The sequence below is a fragment of the Chelmon rostratus genome, chromosome 6 (assembly GCF_017976325.1).
Source record: "Chelmon rostratus isolate fCheRos1 chromosome 6, fCheRos1.pri, whole genome shotgun sequence".
Lineage (NCBI taxonomy): Eukaryota > Metazoa > Chordata > Actinopteri > Chaetodontiformes > Chaetodontidae > Chelmon > Chelmon rostratus.
The window spans coordinates 13,767,483-13,788,839 of record NC_055663.1 but is presented as its reverse complement, the minus strand read 5'-3'; the positions used below and the strand labels follow the sequence as shown (position 1 = coordinate 13,788,839).

General features: G+C 40.3%; 1 protein-coding gene across 1 annotated transcript in view; it reads right to left on the bottom strand.

Moving 5' to 3' along the window:
- shank3a (SH3 and multiple ankyrin repeat domains 3a) overlaps window positions 1-21,152 on the bottom strand; it is a 145,213-nt gene extending 124,061 nt beyond the window's left edge. Inside the window, exon 1 of the mRNA XM_041939029.1 lies at window positions 20,847-21,152. Coding sequence (XP_041794963.1) covers window positions 20,847-21,152 — 306 coding nt within the window. The remainder of the gene's footprint in view (window positions 1-20,846) is intronic.
- Between the last annotated feature and the right edge of the window lie 205 nt (window positions 21,153-21,357).

The following is a 21,357-nucleotide window of genomic DNA, read 5'->3' as shown; positions in this document are numbered from 1 at the left end:
ATCATATCACACTGCTTTTAAAAGTGCATTTTGCACATTATAAATGAAATGTTGCTGTCGCCAATCCTGTGGACAGACCATGCAGCTCTAATCCCCAATTACCACATGTCTTTGAATGAAGAGGAACAGGTAGTCCTGAGAATGTTCCTGAGGATGTCGAATCATATAAAAAAGTACGTTTCAATTGTATTGTGAACAGAGTTTGCGAAGTGTTCATCCCCGCAGTGTTACATTTGCTACACTTGATAGTTTGCAACACATTTACTGGGAAATTACCAAGAAGATAGTGTGGAAAGGTTTGAAGGTTTCTAGCCTGGTGCTAAATGCACATGATTCAACAAAATCAACAAATGGACTGGCAAAGACGATTTCAATGTGTTGTACAGTGGCTCTGCATGCTCCAGGTTATGCACCATCACAAAACAGACCCTAAAGAGTTTATATGCAATTACCTAAGAGCTTGTGGAAGTTAAGGAGACATTTCAAGACGCACAGGTGTACCACTGTGACAACAATATTTTACTGGTATCAGCTAAATTACTGCATATAAATCTTCACCAGCAGTGTACAAACAAATCCATTTAAACAAAATGCTTATGGAGCAACATCAGCTTCAAAGTTTAGTTATCTGGTTTGGGCTGATAAACAATGTTTACGATTAGTTTGATTTGTGATTAATTAGCTTAATCATGTGTTATGTAGCCTGCAGCTGCAATAGCGGCGTCGCACCATGCTGCATTGCATAGCGACAGAATCAGTGGCAGCATCTTGCTGCCTGAAAACACAAAAGTGCAAATGAGTAAATACACGTGCATGTGTGTCAGACTCAGTAAATCTTAATTGAAATGGTTGGTGAGAGATCAACCTCTCCAGCATGCAATGTTCTACCATGGATAACTACACTGTCCTAGTATAAAGCCCCAGTCTTGACCCTGTGAGCACAGAGCGTAACAATTCCACAGCAAGCCCCAAGCAAAACAGAAAACAGACACAACAGGAGAATCAGGTAAGTGTTGAGACATTGAAGCTGTTCTTCAGTTTAAATGTTTCCAGGCGTTATTGTTCTATCACATTCAAGCATGTATGAAAACATACAATAGATGAAATGACAAAGCATTTATCAACTATTTTGGTAATTGATTGATTGTTGTCATTTTTTAAGCAATGCCAGAGATGTGCTGGTTGGATGTGCTTTTCTTTGTCATAAATGATATGAAATGAAATGTCTTTACCTATGGACTGTTGGACAAACATCAACAACAGATTTTGGGAAAATGTTTTGGGTTTTACTGCTTCTTGACAATTCTTTTTGACTAAGCAATCGATTGAGAAAATAATCTGCAGATTGATTGACAATGAAAAGATCAACAGTTGCAGCCCTAGATTTTAATTTTAATTAATAATGGACGATATACACATGGACCTAATGACTAGAATAAGATGGAATTCTACAGTTCATGAAAGCATCAGAGCCATACAGCATTTTTACTGTGACACCAAAATGATCCTGGAAGACAATGGAAACATAAGAGCTAAAGACAGCTGGAGGGGCTTTTTACTTCAACATATGAGTATATTAGAGGAGAAGACTAAGATTCAGCAGCTGGTCACAGCACTTGAGCTGCAATTTTTCAAGAGAATTGCTGAATCACGTTCTTCTGCCAAAGTGCATGTGTTGGGTGTGTTCCGCTTTGTTTACATGTGCAGCCAGTGTGTTTATCGATGTCCCTCCATGTCAAACTCATTCACACTCTGGTTGAGATCAGACACCCCGAGGTACAACATTCTTTGTCTCCCTCTCGTCTTCACACTCTTTTATCAAAAGGCCAAGCCTTGATCTTTCGTCTGCTTAAATTAGTGACATAAGTGAAGGATGATTGGACAGGAGAGTAGGGGCTTGAGGGAGGAGATGAGAGACAAACTGTAGGTCACACTTGTGACACGTTGTGGGACAATGAACAGAGGAGCCGTGAAGGAAGACAGAGGAGGCTGCGTGTTTTCAATTAATCACTATATTAAATGGCCTAAAGCTGTACATGGATCATTGGAAATTTGGAGGGTAAAGTTAACTAGGTTTAAAGGTGTTTGTCTCTCTTTATGCCTCTAGGAATCACAAATATATTAATTCTTATAATTCTACAGTCATTACTACAGTAATTACCACTGTCTTCTTGACAGAAGAACACAGGACTTTATAATATAAGATGTGAATGGAAAACTGCTGTTTAAAAAAGAGGCAACTCTGTGCCCACCCACATGACTATGCAGGTATGCATCAAAAGACGAGATGTGAGGAACAACACAAATACAAAAAAAAAAAGTTCTTGTCTGGTTGCACCAACTAATTTACAATTTCCACCCGATGTGCTGCATGCACATTAATGAACACAATTAGTATATTCTGTTTTTAATGCCACAAAAATGATGCACATGCATTACACTCAGAGATTTTTTAACAAGTGAGGGCTATGTGTTAAGTGGTTTTGCTTCAGAGTGAAATGAAGAAAACAAGCCTGTGTGAACACAAGTTCAAGGAAGTGCAACCAGTGGAAACAAACACACATGACATCATTCCACATCTGAATTCAAAACACGGCCCAAAAGACCCTTACTAATTAAGATATATTGTTTGTGAGTGTTTGTTTGTGATTATGCAAGCAAGAATGATGCATGGAGAAGGACATGACTATAATATCTCTAAAGGCACAGATGGCATCCAGTCACAATGGAAAGAGACAGGGCATTGTTGTTGCCTTTTAGCAAGAAGTGATGCATTGACAGAGAAGAGAAAGGAGAGTGAAGCGTAGTGGTGAAGTGAAGTGAAGGAAAAAGAGGGGAGTGCTGAGATGATGGAGTGTAATGACTCTCACACAACCCTGTCTCCATCTCCCAAGACCTCTGGCTGTCGCTGCCCAGATGACATATGCACTAATTAACAGTGCTGAGCCTCCTACTGGATGTGGGCAGAGCTAAGAGTCCTAAGCAATGCCCTGACGGAATAACACAGATCACTAGTATAGCTAACACGTGTTTGTTCCCTTGTAAATTGGACCATACAATGGATGAGAGTTGTGCCAACAGATACTACAGTATGATATGTATGTATGCTCATTGTGTTTGCAATCAACTATGGACAAGCTTGGTTTATTTGACCGACAGATTAAATGAACTGCCTCTCATATCCTCCCCTGGCTCTTTATTCTTCGGGTTTCCTTCTGTTTGGCCAGAATCCAAGAAGATAACAGGTGCATATGTTTCTCTCTCTCAACCTGAGGATCCTGTAGGAGCAGATTCAGCAACAGGGATATAAACCAATACTGTTTCATCTTTCAGCCCTCCATTTTTTATAGCACAGTTAAAGCAGCAATTTATAATAGATGAGCAGCAAGAGGTAGCACATGTTAGTGCCTGACATGTGGATGACTCTCTATACTGTCTGTTCATCTCTGCTTCTCTCTCTCTTTCTCTCAATAATACATTTATCTCAATATGCTGCTAACAAATATGTACAAATAATGAATAAAAAAAGATGTCAAATACACAATATATTTTCAGATTCCCTGTATCCACAATCCTGTCCTGTTTCCAACTAAACTATCTGTTGTACAGCTTTAAAGAAAACTTATAGTGCAAAAAATGTATTTTCTTATGTGATTCAGTGATTAAATTGTGAACCTGCCTGTTCTGGATCCAAAACAGCTGCAATGTCAGCTTTCAATAATGTACAAGTTCAGGCAGCAATCAATTAAACATAATTTCAAAAAGTTTAAGCCACAGAAAGCTCATCTTACACTCTTGTCACAGGAGTACCAGAGTGGAGCAGAAGACAAACACCATGTGATATTAAACATGGCATAAGTGGCGTCAGGCTACATATTACATTCACTGTTAATCAGGGGACCGGGTGTACAATTTTACATCAGACAGATGTGTCACAGCAGTAGACACACAAGAAAATACTTAGAGGCATTTTCATCAGCAACAGCATTAATCAATGCTGAAGATATCCTTCTGCTTTATTAGGGAATGGTTCCACAAGATTTTGTACTGTGACTAAAACCTTTAATGAACAAACTGAACAGCATCTTTTTTAATGAGTGACAAAGGGTTTCAGCTGAATGACACGAGTGTATAAGTGGAATAAGCTCGGCCATTAGTTTGTTGGGCAGAGAACAGCTTCCTTAACCTTGAGCTTATGCTGCTGAAATTTACCTGACAAGTGTGTGAAGTGGGAAAAGAGTCGCTGTCCCACAAACTGAGTTCCTTACAGGATGTGGCAAATTAGAATGGAGAATGGAAATCAGTCACAGTTTGTGGCAGCTTAATTAAACGTTACACCGGCCCAAACCCAAGTTTGCTAGGTGTTCACTGGTGCTTAGAGTGCAGACACAGTCACTTGCAATCAGTATGGTGTGCCAATAACTTGCACAAGTCCTTTCCTTCCTGTTTAGCCTTGTTAGCTATATGCTAAAAAGCTGAGCAATGGATTCCTGCCAAATTGTTCAATCTCATTTTTTCAAAGTGCTGAAAAGGCAAGACCTACTTTTTCTTAAACACAGTTTTGAAAGTTTCTAGGTACCCGTATGTCACATATGGCTCTGTCTTATTTCTTGTTTTTGTTTGTTTTTTCTTTTTAGGTTTGGTTGTGTAAAACTGGTTCTGTGGTTCTTATAGTCGGTAACAGTGACTTTAAAATTAAAAAAAAGTTTATATAAAAGATGACATAACGCAGCACACTGGAACCAGCCTGTCAATTTCAAATAAAATGGCCTTGTAAGTGTCCTTCTTGCATCAGTGACATATGTTACCAACAAACAAAAGCCATCTTTTTCTAATCCTCTCATCACTGCATGACCCCTTTTGGTAATCACATGCAACAGCTGAGCTCACTCTTAACAGTAAAAGCACAATCTGTTTGATATGAGGTGTTATCAATTAAATACCATGAACAAACTTCTCTCTCTTTAATCTGAAGCTTTAGTGGGTATAGGGAACTAACTGTGGGTCAGTACACTCAGGCTGGGACCGTACACGTGCCTCCTAGTTCAATACTATCATGAATCTTAGGTGCTAATTTGATATATATTGCGATTCTTAAGTCTTGCAATTCTACAAGTACTGGGATTCAATATTACCATTTATTGCAATTTCTGCTCACTTTCTTAACACAAGTTCATAGAAAAAAGTTCACTGTACATCACACATGTGAGTCTAAAATTAAATGTTTGGCCAAAATGAATAAAGCCCCAGGAAACTGCAAACAAGACAAATGTCAAAAAGCCTTTAAATTAACATTCTTCGTGTAAGGATGCATAAACTGGCCTTTGATAAAACCTTTATGCTACCCTCTTCTGGCGCACAGTGTCTCTACCTTGCGGTGCTGTTTTAAGCCCACTGGGAATTTTGAGTTGCTAGCAGGTGTTTAAGCTGCAGAGTAGCAGACTGAGTTAGCAATGTGAAGTCAGCAGCTATTAGTTTGTTTCCACAGAGCATAGGAAACATATGCCTGTAAGTATGAGCACACATCATTTAGGACTAAGTATGTGAAGAAAAATGGATTATTTGTTCAGATAACATTACCACGGCCACAAAGCTAAGTTCTGCATTCATTGTAATTCCCATTATGTGTTTTATATATACATATAGACTGAAGAATCAAAGATTAAGACATCGTAAAAAAAAAAAAAACAATCCCAGTGCTTTAAGTGAATAGATTTTTTTCCCACCCCTAATATGCACACTGGACTTTCTACTCAATCTCCAAATCCCACAGCATAAAATGAACATACCACCTGAGGGTTTACATCTGAACTATTACCATCTTATACCCCTGAGACAAGGGGGGTAGAGGGGGCAGCATTGATTCAATTAACTCGGATTAATGGGCTACCATCAAGATTCAGACACCTTGAAAGACACTGTGAACACACACTATTCACACAGAAAATGCTGAGGCTGGACTTTCCCTAATTATGGACAATGGCGCGTGATTCATGCTGTCCATTTGATACGAATAGTTGAGTTTAATTTGTGTTGAATTGGCATGTTGTCAAGTAAAGTAGATCGGAAAGCAAAGGTGTGTGGGTAATCTGCTGAGTGCTATAGCATCAGTACAACATGAATCTCAGTGACAGAAAGGGGTTTTGATGTCTATTTTATTGTACAGGACGGTGCCCAAAGAAGAAATGATTATCTACAAAGCAAAAACTGCTGTAATTACACAAAAGAAGCATACCAAAGGTGGCCATATGGACCTTGTTACCATTTCATAGTCTGCTGAGACCGGAGGCAGTGCATTTTTAAGGATGGGGGTAACAAATATCATGGCTGACAAGTGGATCAGAATCGTAAGAGTTGTAACTGTCAATGTTCTCTGTCTGCAGGCAAATGTTGCATATAATTATATGGCAAGTCCAAGTCAAAGGGTTAACTATAAGTACTTCTGATGAGTCATGGTTTCATATCAGTCAAGGACCTATCCTATTTATTTCAGAACTTGTTACAGACTGAAATTTACAGTATTTTCTTCAGGCTGACGCCATGGTAAAGACTGCAGGACACAAAGACTTCTTTGGACCTTCTCTGGCTTCACCGGAATGAAGGGGGGTGCAGTCTGACAAAGTGAGGAATAGAGAGACAATACTACTGTAAAAGAGGGTCGTTCTGTATAGTTTAGGAAACCAGAAAGAGAAACAGGAGTGTATTAGTGAGAGTGTGAGCCAGGCGGGGGGTGTGGGGTGTGGGATTATAGATGTGTAGCTCTAACAGCTTCAAATTGAGCAGCTTTAAATGCTAAGACTCAGAGGAACCTTATCTTTCATCTGCAGAGAACCCTGGACCTGAATCTGTAAAGAGCTAGCAGGCTGTAATCACTGGTCAGTGGCCACTGGCAGCCACTTCACTTTCAGCATTTGGCCTCGTTTGTACAGCAAACTCTCCCTCAGTGGCAGCGAGTGGCTGCAGAAGTTTCTTGAACCCTACTTTCTAAACCCCTATCAATCTCAGGAGGTAGAACTGGTAGAAATCTCCATGAGAATGTGGCGTATCATTACTACAGTCGTAATTGTCTGTTAAGTTGTTACACACAGAACCACACCTGGAGCTGAAAGAGCTCTTGCAGCAACACTGGTGAGAAAGTGCTTAAACCCTAAATGGAAATTGTTTACAAAAGTCTCGAGGCACTAATGAAAATTCAGCTGAGAACCACAGAATGTTGTGACACACCAAAATGCACAGTGCACCAACAAACGTACAGTACTTAGAAACAGGTAATGCTACAAAGAGATTCTTGAGCAGCCTTCTCTGTGCCCAAGTCTGTCTGCCTCAGTCTCTCTTACACACACTGCATTTTAAAAAGTACACTGGATTTCTCTGCATCCCCCCGTGCAGGACCACAGCAGCACGACACAGAGAAATTCCTGCATCTTAACAACCACATCAGACAGGTGCGGCAACAATGTCTGCAGTCAGTAAACTCACTGCAAACTCACTGCATATGTTTTACACAGGTTTTAAGGAGGGAGATGTTTTTGTTTTACAGGACAGGTTTATCCTGCCTCTTAGCCCTCCCTTTTTTTCTCACTTTAGCTTCTGTTTCCTTAAATTTGCATATCATCCAGCCAGTTACTCTCAGGGTGTGCCAGGGAGCAGTGCACCCTTGCTGGTTGCCAAGGAAACTTGCTGAAATTTTCAAACTGACCAAAAGCTTGGTGAGCACATACATTTCTGTAACCGCTACTGTGCATGACGGCAAGATTCTCACAATATCTGCCCATTTGTGTAGCAATGCCACAGTTCATTTCAATGACTCATTTTCAAAGGCAAATTGTTAAAACTTTCCATTTTCCAAGTTTAACATTAATAATTTAAAACTAAGCCCCCAAAAACAAGCATGCTAAATGACTAGAGACCAGAAGTTTTGTAACATGGAAATATACAGGCCACCATAAATAATTCATTAAGATCCTTTTTTTTAAAGTTTCTTTAGGTTTGGCTCTTTAGTTGTGGAGGACTTAAGGCAAACAGGAAGACATCATTATCATTATGAATTTCATACTTCTTATGAATGATCAAGTGTTTTTTTCATTGGCAGCTGTATTTATTGCTTCTCCTTAGCAATTTCCTGTGTGTAGTGACTGACCACGTCCTGTCACCGAGTCGAAAAAGCTCAGATGATATCCACTGCTGTCATAGCGCCGAGTCATCTAGCAAAGCTCTGGAATGACAAGTTCAGTAAGGTTTGTAGGCTCTTTTGTGGTGTGGCTGGATTGTTTCCTCAAGTGTAACCACTGGAGGCATGTCTGAACCCATGTCAGGATACTGACACATCACCTGCCAATATCCCTTGTGTGCATTTCACTGAATGTAAGCTGCTGCTTCTATTTTTTATTTTTTATCTTGTCACTGTCAACCTGCCATTCCCACATGTCAAGCACATCACTGTGGGGATGTCCTGCTTTGGCATCCTGGTTATCTGTCCATCAGATGCTGTTTGGGTTCTCTTTGTGATGAATTTCCGCTAGAATTTGCTCCTAATGTCACGCGGGAAGGCTTGCAATCAAAAGCAGTGAGGTCTCGTATGAGGGGCAAGCTATGATGAGCATTTATGATATGCCATTTTATCGAACACTTCCTTTTTTTCTGTTCCTGCTTCAGCACTCACTGCCACTGCCACAGTTCTAAACAGATATTGTGAAACAATACCAGGAAGATGGTGGATAAAGTCCCATTTACCCACTTTCAGAATTAAATGAACAGTGTGACCACGACATAGAGAAGTTAGACATCTTTGTTTCTAATTTAGTCAGCTATTGATGTAATGTATAATGTATGTAATGAAAAGATGAAAAACAGTAAAAGAAGGGTTAAAGTTATCACATAAATTATTTCGGTAATAATATCAGATGGAATTCAGAAATGCAATAGAACAAGGAGTAAAGGGATGTGAGTTCATGGGGTTGAAAGTGTGTTCGGGACCCTTTACATTTCCACTAGTAAAAATCTCTTGACATACAGTCTAAACAGTTCGGACGTGATTTCACGTTCCTGGATTCACTCTCTGACAAGTGGCTAAGTTTGGCAAATTTCAAATGTGTTAATGATGTGCATCAGAAAGATTACATACTACATAATGACTGCAAAAATATGTTTTTGCTAGAGTAAAAGAGGAGCATAATGCTATTAAGTAACACATCTGTATCATCAATATGTTCAACTGAATGGACATCTTCTTATTTGTTTGAATGCCAAAACATAAAATTGTAATACCTTAAGCATATTTACACTAAGTTGCCACCTCATAAGATACACCTCACTATCTACCAAAACAACAAGAAACATACTACTTATATATCATTCTAACATCATTCTAAACATGTCTTTTAAAAGTGCTACATACCATTATGTATATACACCATGTTGCTGAATTACTCGCTTCCACCAGCTGACCTACATATCATTTTTAATCAATGAAAGTGCCGTTGTGTTGAGTTTCCTGTTAGTGCTGGCCCACGTGTCCTGGAAGATTTCAATGTCCTCTAAAAATTGTAGAAATTTTTGTAACATATAACCTGATTATGGATTTTTTTGAGTCTAACTGACTAAGGGGGCAACAATTTTTTAGAATTTTTTCAGCATTGAGCAAGAGCGTTGCAGTCGTCAGCCACGAAACAGGCTGCAAAGTCTGTAGTCTAAAAGTGTTTATTTTTGGCTCAAATTGTTATTGTAAGTGTCTGAGAACATTATGGAAATGATCCCAAGAGAGATACTGTAGTTATTTTTGTTAAACAGGAAGATCATTTTTGTTTACTCAGAAACAGCTCTTATATCACTCTTGCCAAAGCCACCAGACTCCATTCACAGAAACAGCAAATTTATCATCGTAAAACACATGTTACACAAACTCGACAGAGACAAATAAAACTCACCAAAACTGACTTTGCTCATCTTTCACTGTTCCAACAATCATTACCAACTATGGCTTGGGTAAAAACAACTTGCATCTTGTCACATATAATTTCAGGAATCCTTTTAAACTGACATTGTGACTGGAGCGATTTAAATATGTCGGACTTAAACAGATTGTTACGGTTAAAAACAACAACATTAACAAAAACTTTATTACTGGACAAGAGAAACTGCTTTGTGCCCCCTGTCCATCATGCAGTATGTATGGATTTTTTTACAATTGGAATATAAATTTGAATTTGGAATATTTGTTGACAATACATACTAGTATTCTGTAATAAATCCTACATTCATATTTTGTCAACCCAATTGAAATCAATAAGGCTAGACCAAATAATAAAAACACCTCTCAGTAGCACACAGCAGCAAAACAAACTGCAGGCTTCAAAATGAAAAATGGGACCTTCATGAACACAGGATTTATTGCAGGGTGTTCGTTTTAGACCGCATTAGTTTTAGCAAGGTGTACCTAATAAACTGGCAACAGAGTGTAAAGCCAGGGTTGTGCTGTGACCTAACTGAGTGCCGTTAAGTGAACATTTGAATTAGTCTCACAGTGTCAAACACAAACTCACATTTTCAGTTACATTGAAATGTAAAATGATGCGGCACAAAGTCATGACACTTCGACATATATCGCACACAGGTTTGATAGCTCAACATCCTAACATTAATCCAAGTCATCACCCTAAAATGTAATGATTTACATTGCAGGGACTTGTGTTTGTCCCCAAAGGAAGGTGAGTCCCCACAAAATGACTGTGTAAACAATTTTAGTTCCCCACAACATGAGTAATATATGGCCACATACACACACACACACCACGCACGCACGCACGCACACAAACAGACACACACACACAAAATCCTAAACGGCAATAAGCTGACTGCTGCAAACAACATGATAAAAGAAGATGCAACCAGAGTGGAGCCAACTAGAATTTGAGGTGAGATAGTGAGTGACAAGCAGCTCTGCTGCTGCTCCTAGAGATGTACTTCAAGAGAGACTCCAGTTTTGAGCTGGAATCAGAAGGAAAACGCTCCACAAGCTACAATATAGAAGATATAGCATACACAGTACTCCCATGTATTAATGTGTGCGCATAGTGGCACACAAACATGCACACAGCTCAATGAAATATACTTAATATTTGTCAGAAGTGAAGCCCTCTACTTCCCATCTGCCTCACTCAGACACTGTGTCTTCATGCGTGCATAAACAGGCATAAACACACAGTGGCACACACGACAAATATCAACTTAAGGTCTCCTCTCCATTAGTGTTGACAGGCAAGACTGAATATGCCAACAAGCTCTACAGTTAACGTCAGTCACCAGGGAGATATGAACACTCATAAACCCACATACACACACATATACAATATCCACTACAGTATCCAATACAGTGTCTGCCACATCAAACTGTTCATAATACTGGTATAAATTTGAATAAGGTTAAAAAACACACACACACACAAAATTACATTATAATGACAATATTCTGACTTGTTGACGTAATGATGTCACACCATTAGGCATAGCAACAACAAGCATGGCTGAAAACAAAAGTAACATTGCTACCAGCTCCACGGTGGAGGAGGAGGAAGAGGTTTAGCTACAAAACATCAGATGTACCAAACAAACCATGGTAACATGGTACGTAAAGAAGACTGTGACAACAAAAGAGGGAAATACATCAAACTTATTTCACCACCTTAAAAAAAAGCACCAGATTTCACATGAGGAGAGCTCAACAGCTTTTGTGAGCTCTAAACTAAAATATTTTTCAATATTTGTCATATTGTAAAGAATATCATGATCCCAGAAAAGCTCTGAAATATTGTCATATTTTAGGACCATATTGCCCACCCCTAATATCCACACAAATACACACACACACACAGATTAGCAGAGAAATAAAGTGTATTTTTACTCCTGGTAAGAGTCAACTTTCAGCAATTTCTAATGTTTATAAAACATAGTAAAATGTTGGAATGTACTAATAATTAGAGATATTTAGAAATAACAATGTTATACTTTCAGAACTACAAATGATGTAACTGAAGTAACAGTAAAATGTATCTTCTACACTTTCCCTGAAAGTCCTAGTGTGGCTTATCAAGTCTTTCCATAACGCGTGACTAATTACAACCTTTGACTGCACAATGTGCATCCATGTGACCAAATCAAGTTATGATGAAGGAGCAGGCAGCTCCAGTGGGGATGAAAACATTATGTACATGGTCTCTGAAAAACTGCAGCACTGTGCCAATACCAATGTGCTGACCCGTCTTTAGAGAGATCCTGCCTCCAGAGTCTGAACATGAGCATGTTTAATATTATAAATGTGCATCACCGCAATTTCAAAGCAAATGATGACTAACAGATGTAATTAGGTTCTTAGCAAAGCTTGCTGTAGGGTTGTAGCTTCAACCAAAAGCAATTAAGATGTGATTATTTTTATATTTGGCGCTGTACCGAAGGGCCACAATAAGACCGTGAGAGTGCAAAAGACATTCTACCTTGAGGCTTACCTTTGAGCTACTGCTAAGAGAGACTAATTTCGCAATGGCTATAATAGTAGAGACTGGTCTCCCCTGCTGTTTAGGGGAATGTAGCAGAGCACTATAGTGCAGCTTATTGGAAGTGTGTAGATTGCCAGGGGGTCTCCTTTTCCCGTTGGCAGCAAGGTAGAGAGTATAGTACAGCTATACTGACGGGAAGGATCTTGTTCAAAGGCTCTTTGAGAAAGCTTGCCACTGTACATAGAATTTCAGTTAAACTGCATAGTTAGATAGCTTATGTCTCATAAAATAGTTCTCAATTAGATGATTTCATCTCTTGGTGAAGACCACACTAGCTTACCAATGCCTAAAAAAAGAAAATCACATATTAAAATCTAGTGCCCTCCCCTTCCTGTTTTTAGAGACAATATTACAATGGTGTGAGGTGTTCCCCCAGCACAAACACAAAGAATATCCAGCCCTGACCTGTAACAAAAGCACAGTCTGATTGGGCTAATATTAATGTCTCCATCTATTCCCTTGCTTCTCTCAGACTAGACTCTGAGAGAAAGAGATGGAGGAAAATAAAGAAAGAAAACAAAAGGGAAGGAAGGAACAGGGAGAGGGAAAGATGAAAAACAGAAGCTTCATAATAGAGTTAACCCACTAGGAGACTGGATCAATAAACCAATCACAGAGTTGAGAATTGGCTTTCCTCTAGTGAACATTAACTGTTTTATGATTTAATTCATTAGTATCTAAATGCGCTGTCCTGAAAACAACATTTATTCTCCTGCTACATCACAATCACCTTTTCCCCCCAGTGTAAGGCTGTAGGTATCTGCTCTAAACTAAGACCAGGCGTGTACAAGCATATGTGATTTTGGAAAGGAGATGGGAAACTGTGGGTCAGCTTTACGACTGGGAATCAAACTGGTCTCTATTGGGCCATGCTGGTGCTGGGACATTTGTATTCTCTGTCAGAACACATAGCTGATCTCAAAACACAATCCTGCTTTGCTCTCAGATATGGCAGAAAATTACACTACTCTTGTTTCCACCCTTTTCCCTTCTCTCTGCCTTATTTCTCTTTGGGTAGGACCCTATGGACAGATGGATGGGGAGTGAGGGAGTGGTGTTACATGGGTCAAATCTCGCTCCAGCTCTTTCTCTCTTCATGGCTGTTTTGGGCAAATGGAGGTAGGAATATGCTAGCCACGTCTGGTGCCCCTGCTGCCACTGTGAATGAAGCTAAAAATAGCAACTTGTGTGTGGGTGTGTGTGTTTGAGCGCGAGTGTATTTGGAGGAACTGTCAAACCACTGTTGCGTGTAAGACTCAAGTCAGATGCAGAGAGAGACATGAAGTGTGTATGAAAGACAGTCGAAAGGGAGCAAAAAGAGAAAAAGAGAGAGGAAGCAGAGACAAAAAGAGACGAAAACAAAGGGATATACTGAAATTAATCAAAGTGTGACAAAATGAGACACGTAACGGTGAATATATGCATACATATTGTACAGTACATATATAGGAACACAGGCAGACGGGTAAAAAACACAAGCTCCATGGACAGACATATTAACAAATGCACAAGTTCCATATCAGATGTTAGAGGACCAGCACATTCTATTAGAATAAGTTATTAGAAAAAAAAGACTCATAGATGACAAAACAAAATTTCCTGGAATGCTAATCAGAGGTGTTGTGCCACTTTTTTGAATGCGCATGCGCACAGTTAAGGCTATTTGGAAGGTTATGTAACAACGGTTTCTACAGTGGCCAGTTTGTGAACATCTATAACTAATAGACTGACTTTATGAATAGTTTCACCATATTAAGAATATCACACAGCATTCAGCCAAACATCTTGCTACTACGTACTATTAGGTGAGACCATGGGTGTAGTGGGTTGTAGCCAATGAGGGCGGCACAAAGGTGCACAAAGGCTACTGGCAACTAATGGCAACTTTCAAGGTGGAATGTTTTCTTGCATGTTACTCAATGCACGAGTTGACATTGTGAATAAATCAACACACCTTAAATAAACTCGCACCAATACTAATCAAACTCAACATTAATGACTAAGCATGTTACCACGACTGGAAAACGGGGAGGTGGCACAATTACCAATGCCACTATACCCTATAGCAAACAATTTGTCAGCCACAAGATCAGGAAGGTGAGATATAACCAGTGTCCTCTTTTTAAAACTAGAGGTGTAACAATCAAGAACAGGTCCTGGCTACTGAAGAAGTACAGGTGATGTCCATAACTGAGGCTCTGGAGACTCAAAGACAAAGGCTCACAATGCTGGCAGCCAGACTAAGGAAACATCCCAGAGAAGAACAAACAATGCATGCTCTGATCCAAAAAAAAAAAAAAAAAGAGCCAGAGCAGACCCACCAAGAGCTGAAACTGAGGAACACTGGAAGAGCATATGGGAGAAACAATCATCACCGATGCTCAGTGGGTAAGAGATCTGAAAGCAAACCACTACATTCTCCCAGAGAAGAAACCAGTCATCAGCACAGCAGCAGACATCCAACAACAGACACATGAAGAATTGGAAAGAACAGCATGAGGGCCTGAGTTGATTCACACCTTCTGAAAGTAACTAACAGTACTGGATGGTGCCCAGTATCTTGGGCACCAAGGAGAATGTCATAGTGTAAAAGCTATGCAATAAGAAACAAGAGAGTTGTTTTTTTTTTTTTTAATCCAACTGTAACCACCAGTTACAGTTGGATTAAACATCCATGTTATACAAGTGTCTGTTTTAGGTCTCTCATCGCATTATAATGTGTCCACATGGTTCAACAGAGAGTGGGAGAAATGGCAATATATATTACTGGATACCATGAAATTACAGAGATATGTCAACTTTAAGAGATATCTTGTTTTACGCCATTATGGGTATTGCTGTACATAAAAGAGCAGGAATTCTGTATTGGAATATTTCTTTGCACCTCATGTGGTAAGACAGCTTGATTTTTCAATGCACTAAATTATCTAAACATACGAACATCCTCATTCTCATGTGGTTATTTTATCTATAAACAGTTTCTCAATTGAATTTCCAGAGTACGTGTTACGTCGTGATATAGAATATACAGTTAGTATGACATACACTTCATATATCGTTTTGTCTTTATGACTCGAGAAGCAGTGCTGAAGAATTAAAACACAAAAGGCTTCTGGTTTTAAAGATTTAAAGAAAACATGCTCATTTTACGATTTATTGTTTCAATTCGAACATTCTACACCAGGCATGTCAAACTGGCTGGAATCAATTAATCAGCTGATCTCAGTCTTCAGCTGATAACTAAGTGATCCCTTGATGTTGATTGGTTGGCCTGGTGTGCTCCTCCTTGGTTGGAACAAAAACCTGCAGCCACACGGCCCTTTATGGAATCAGTTTGACATGCCTGTTCTACACAATTAATTAAATCAACAGAGTGCATTATCAAACACATAGATAGATAGAATTTTCTTGGCTGTGCATGTGCACAGCAAACAACCAATCAATCTATTAACTAATCAGGGTCAACCCTTCCAGCAGCTCAGATAAACACAGATTGCTGTTCTGCCAGAGCCAGTCAGCAATGGCAAAACAACACTTTCACTTTACCTGGAACTACAACAATGACATCAGACTGTCATTCAGATTGACAGTGTGGGCAGATGGTAGTTAAGTAAGAAAGGATAATTGGGACTAACGGGATCACACTACCAGAAGGCTACAAAGCAGGTACTGGAAACAGGATGACTGAGATGACTGAGATTCCACAAGCGATCCCATACCTATATAGGTAAGTAAGACAAGTACTCAGCTCTCAGGTCAGTGGAAAGAACAATGTTCAAGGCCATCACATAAGGCTGACCTGTCATAAGATATTCATCTGGTAAGTTGGCCAAGGGAGAGTCAGGTGTAAGAAATTATCCCAATGCACAGAGAATTGTAACCATCAAGAGACTGAACGCTAGAGAGAGAGAAGGGCTTAGCAAGCATCAAGGCCAGTACCCTGAATGAAACATGAAGCATCATCAGTAAAATGGCTCCTGAAAATAAAGTATTCACAGAATATCTCAAAACAGCAGCAGATAGGGAGAATGTTTGCCGGAGTAACCTTGGGGAGCCAATCCCCTACACAGGAACATGGGAGCAGAAAGAGGAGACGGCAGAATAACCAAAGCACCAAGTCATAGCTGCACAATTGCAGACAATCAACACCACGTCAGCAGAACAACACTAGACAAAACCATAGTAGCAGATAGTGCAAACGTGCCTCTGAGAAAGCTTACAGTATGAGGCTGTAAAACGCAAGCAGGAACAACGTGGCACAACCGCGTACACAAGAAAATATGCAGCTAGTGAGGGCTGCCATCCATTCAAGCCATCCATTTCTGTTTCTCTCGATAAGAGACACCAAAAAGGATGGTTGAGAATAACATAACAGAGAATATTAAAGAACTTTCACAACCAGACAAACAAATTGTTTCCCAAACAGTGAACATACTGTGCAGAAGCCTCAAACTAGTAGGTCTATAGTAGAGTACCCAGACTTGAGGACTACACAGACCAGCCTGGATGAGACTAAAAGAGGTAATTTTTTCATTCATCTTCTATGAAAGAATAAAGATATAGAATGTACAGAAAGAGAACATGAGAAGCAAATAAAGAATAAGGCTGAATGCAGGTAAAGAGTAGTGGGGCAGACTATTAATGTCAGTGTCTCCCTCTCTGTTGAGATGAATGGCATCCATTAGCAGTATTGGGAAGCTGTCTCGCAGGGTTTTGGTGGAGTTGGATATGTTAAATGACAAATGATACACATGATATGAAAAAAAGCACAATCTTTGCAAATCACTTGCCCAACGGTCTGACTGATATCGACTGTTAATGCAACTTTACTGTCTTCTACTGCCAAGACACAGTGCTTAGTTAAAGTTGCACTAAGGACTGAGCATCACTTTTATGTAAGGGCCTGGCTTAGTCTAAATCACAATCTAAATCACTGTTTCATTTCCCCATAATTCTATTCTTCACAGGCACTCTTCACAGGCAAAGAAAGAGGAATTGACAAAATTTAAAATGGAAAGTCAAAGTCAAGCACTTGACATTTCCAACACCACTTTTATTCCACTTCAACACCTCACCAAACACTTAGAAGAACATCACAAAGCACACACCACACTAGGAATACATTTGACAGATACATCAGTTCACATCCGTGGATAGAAATTCTGTATAAAAAATACAACACCAACACTTCATACTAATTAGCTACCAAAAAATGGCAATTAGACAACAGGCCAAGCACTGAAAAAGAAAGTGTGAGGATTAAGGCTGGTCTTACTCCTTCCTCGTGAGGAGGAGAAGAACGAGGGTTCTTCCCTTCTCTCCTGCTGAAAAGGAAAAGTGTTGCCTGGTGTTATCTTTGCATGGCGCTTCATTCTCCTGATCCAGGCTTGAAACACAGCAGGAGGTGTGTAATCCTACTTTGGGCAGACTATTCTAGTGTAATCTCCTGCTCACTCAGAGTACACACAAGTCACTTTTGACTGCTCCATAAAAGATTCAGACTGTCAGATTCTGGCCATCTGTCATCTGCCGCTTTGTTTGTCTGTCAGACTTTGAGATTTTCACTCTGTTTGTCTTTCCCCCTATCCCTATGTCACACTGTATGTGTTATAGCCCATTTGTCCTTATATTGGACTAAATGTGCCTCCTCGAAAGTGAAACTAACGATCTGCTGAGTGTCTTTACATTACATAAGCACATTAAGGGAAGTCCCTTGGCAATGGGATTAGGATTTATGGGCATGTGTGCATGTTTGTGTTTGTTTGTGGGCATGCATGTAAGGGCATGTTCAGGTGTGCTTGTGTGTGCATGCATGCAATACGTCTTTGTGTGTCTATATATATGTGCATGCTTGCATGTGTGTGTGTGTGTGTTGTGTCCATGCACGCGCAAGTGTTTCAACTCGACTGAAAACGGTTTTTGTTCACAGACGGTGATTCTGCAGCACCTTAGGGGAATACTCTGCTTTCTTTTCAACTGCTCTCCTTTTATTTCCTGTCTTTATTCCTAGCATGCAGTGCCGGAGCCTCGCTAAGATACAATGGGTCATTTCAGCCAAGCAGCCAACAACAATGAGGTGATCAACAATAACAAACACAAAAGCAGCCTCCTGCCTCCACCATCAATGTCTAGAGAAAGAATCAAAAGCGCACCAAGACAACCAAGAAAACCAACTAAGCACCTGAGCTCAAGAATACAGAGACTGGCTGGAAAAGTTGAATCTACATTTTGCCATACCATTAATAGACAATGTCCAGTGGAAATGTGAGAGCAGAAGAGGGGAGAGCCGAGGAGTGTTGACACAGAGCTACCGGTGTTTTCCATTAATTACCTAGAGTGTAGCAGCCCTGCACAGTTTAATTTGTTCAATAGTTTCCTGATGAGCCAAAAAGATTTTTATACTTCTCATAATAACACTATACCCAGCATTGTGTTTGGCACCGCTGCTTCAGCAATGCATCTCATGCTCCCAGTCAGTCAGTCAGCCCCCCACGACCACCACCAGAAGACCAAGGCATTTCAGGACACAACGTCGTTTGAGGGAACGTTGATTAGTGCCCTCTGCAGCTATCCACTGGTCCAGATACAATTTCATCATTATCAATGTACAGCAGTGAACAGATAAAGTTACGAAAAAAGTTATCGTTGATAAATAACGAACCTAACATTAGCTAACTTAGGTAACGTAAACATTAGCTAACAATGTTAGCTGTCAGTCTCCTCCCTTATATCAACCAACATATCTGGCTGCTTTAGACAGTTAACTTTAGCTAATTATCTAACATTAACATTAATAGCAGCAGTTCTGACAACATAACTACTTCCAGTATCTGAGGAGCAAGTTGGCTCATCATATAACGCAACATGTAACATTGTTCACAACAGCACAAAGTTCTTCATAGACATAACCGCTTTGCTCTCAAAGTGCACCAGATTGATGCATTTAACTTTAAAATGTACAGAGAGAGCATAAAGTTTCACCCATAACAGTCCTGCAAAATCCTGTGAGGAAGACTGGGTACATTAGTATCAAAAGGATTAATGCTCTGTACATAGGAAACGTCACTTGGTATCTCTTCAATAGTGTGATTATATGTGTTCTACTGACTGGGAGAGAGAGAGCACGGATAGGGAGAGACGATACAATGGATTAGAGATATGTGGAATAAAAACACTTCATTTCATTCTACATCAGGTGAAGGGTAAAATGTTTCATCCTTCCTGTGCAGTTCCAGGCCATCACTTTCTGCTCAAGATTGTTTTAACCTGTGACTTGTAAAGGACATTTCAATGGAAATATTGTCCTTACTTTACAGTAAAGAATGACTCACTTTAAAACAGCTAAAAAAACACTGGAACAATTCATTAAGAACGGATAGCTTGAGCAATTGTTAGAATAGCTCTAACAATTGCTCAAACACGACAGGCTGGCTGTTGCTAAATCAATATGAATTACAACAGCAGGGGCTTGAAAAATGAACAAAATTAACTTATTTAGGATCTGGATGTGTGCCCTGTTCTATAATGCCTTCTGCAGCAAAAAAAAACCAAAAAACACTTCTGGTCATCTGGCGATTTTGTGAAGAGAGGGACAGTGCACACTGTTAAGTTGAGAATGGGAAAACAATGGGAGGAAAGGATCAATGTCACAGTCTAATGGTTCTGCATTTTTTCAGTGCCTGCAATACTACACAGACACAGGCTACGTGTTCAGGGAAACTCCTGCATAAAGATTTTAGGAAGAGGAATGTAGGACTGGATCTCTTATCCAGACTGACTGGAGACTGAGGTTAAGGTAAAGTTTCAGAGAGCAGGTATAACTACCTTGATTCTCTCCTTTGTGTGTTCCTGTGGATTTACAATGCCTCTCATAGCTGTCTTTATACCTGATGTCGTTCTCTCCCTCTCCCCTCCCTCCGCCTCTCCCACTCTCACATAAGTGGCCAGTTGTCAAAGTCAGCTGAAGCCCAGTTAATGAAGAGGTAGATTTATTAGCGAGGCATCAGTGGAATAGGCAGTGGCGAGTGGAACCCCCAGAAGCCAGCAAGTAAAAAAAGCCACTAAGTGTGTATACCGAAAAAAGAAAGAGAGGGTAAAGACAGGAATGCGATGCAGACAGGATGGCAAAGAAAGACAGAAAAAAAGAGAAAACTGAAGGTGTTTAAAAGAAATACAGCAAAATCCATAAAGCAGACAGAAGAGAGGTAGAAAGCATCTAGCCAGAGAGGAAGGGGGAGAGGCAGCTTCCCTCTCTTTCATCCTCTCTCCAGCAGTGGCTACAGAACGAGCTCTTACCGTCTGTTGTAGGTCTGGGATTCCAATGCGGATGACCACGGTGTTGCCTGTCGGCTCCTCCATGGGTGCTCTTGCACTGTGGCTCCGCTCTGCACCGGGACGGAAAGCCGGAACACCGACGGGAAAGGGAACGCAGCTGTCCTCTTCCCGGGAGCTGCTGCTGTCAGTGCTGGCCCCCTGGCTGCCGTTTGCTGCGTGCGTGCAAGAGTGTGTGAGTGTGTGTGTGTGTGTGTGCTGCTGCTGCTGCTGGTCCTGCCGTGGAGGGCTGGGTGGCTCATGTTTGCCGGCTGCCGGACGCAGAGGCATGCTCTGTGTTAGGGGCTCAGCCTATGTCTCTCTCTCTCTCTCAAGACACACACGCAAGAGCGCATACACACACACACACACACACTCACTCACTCACTCACTCACTCACACACACACACACACACACACACACACACACCGATGGCTCTCGCTCACACACCTCTTACAGCGTGCATCACTCGCCTGGGAGAGAAAAAGAGGGAGG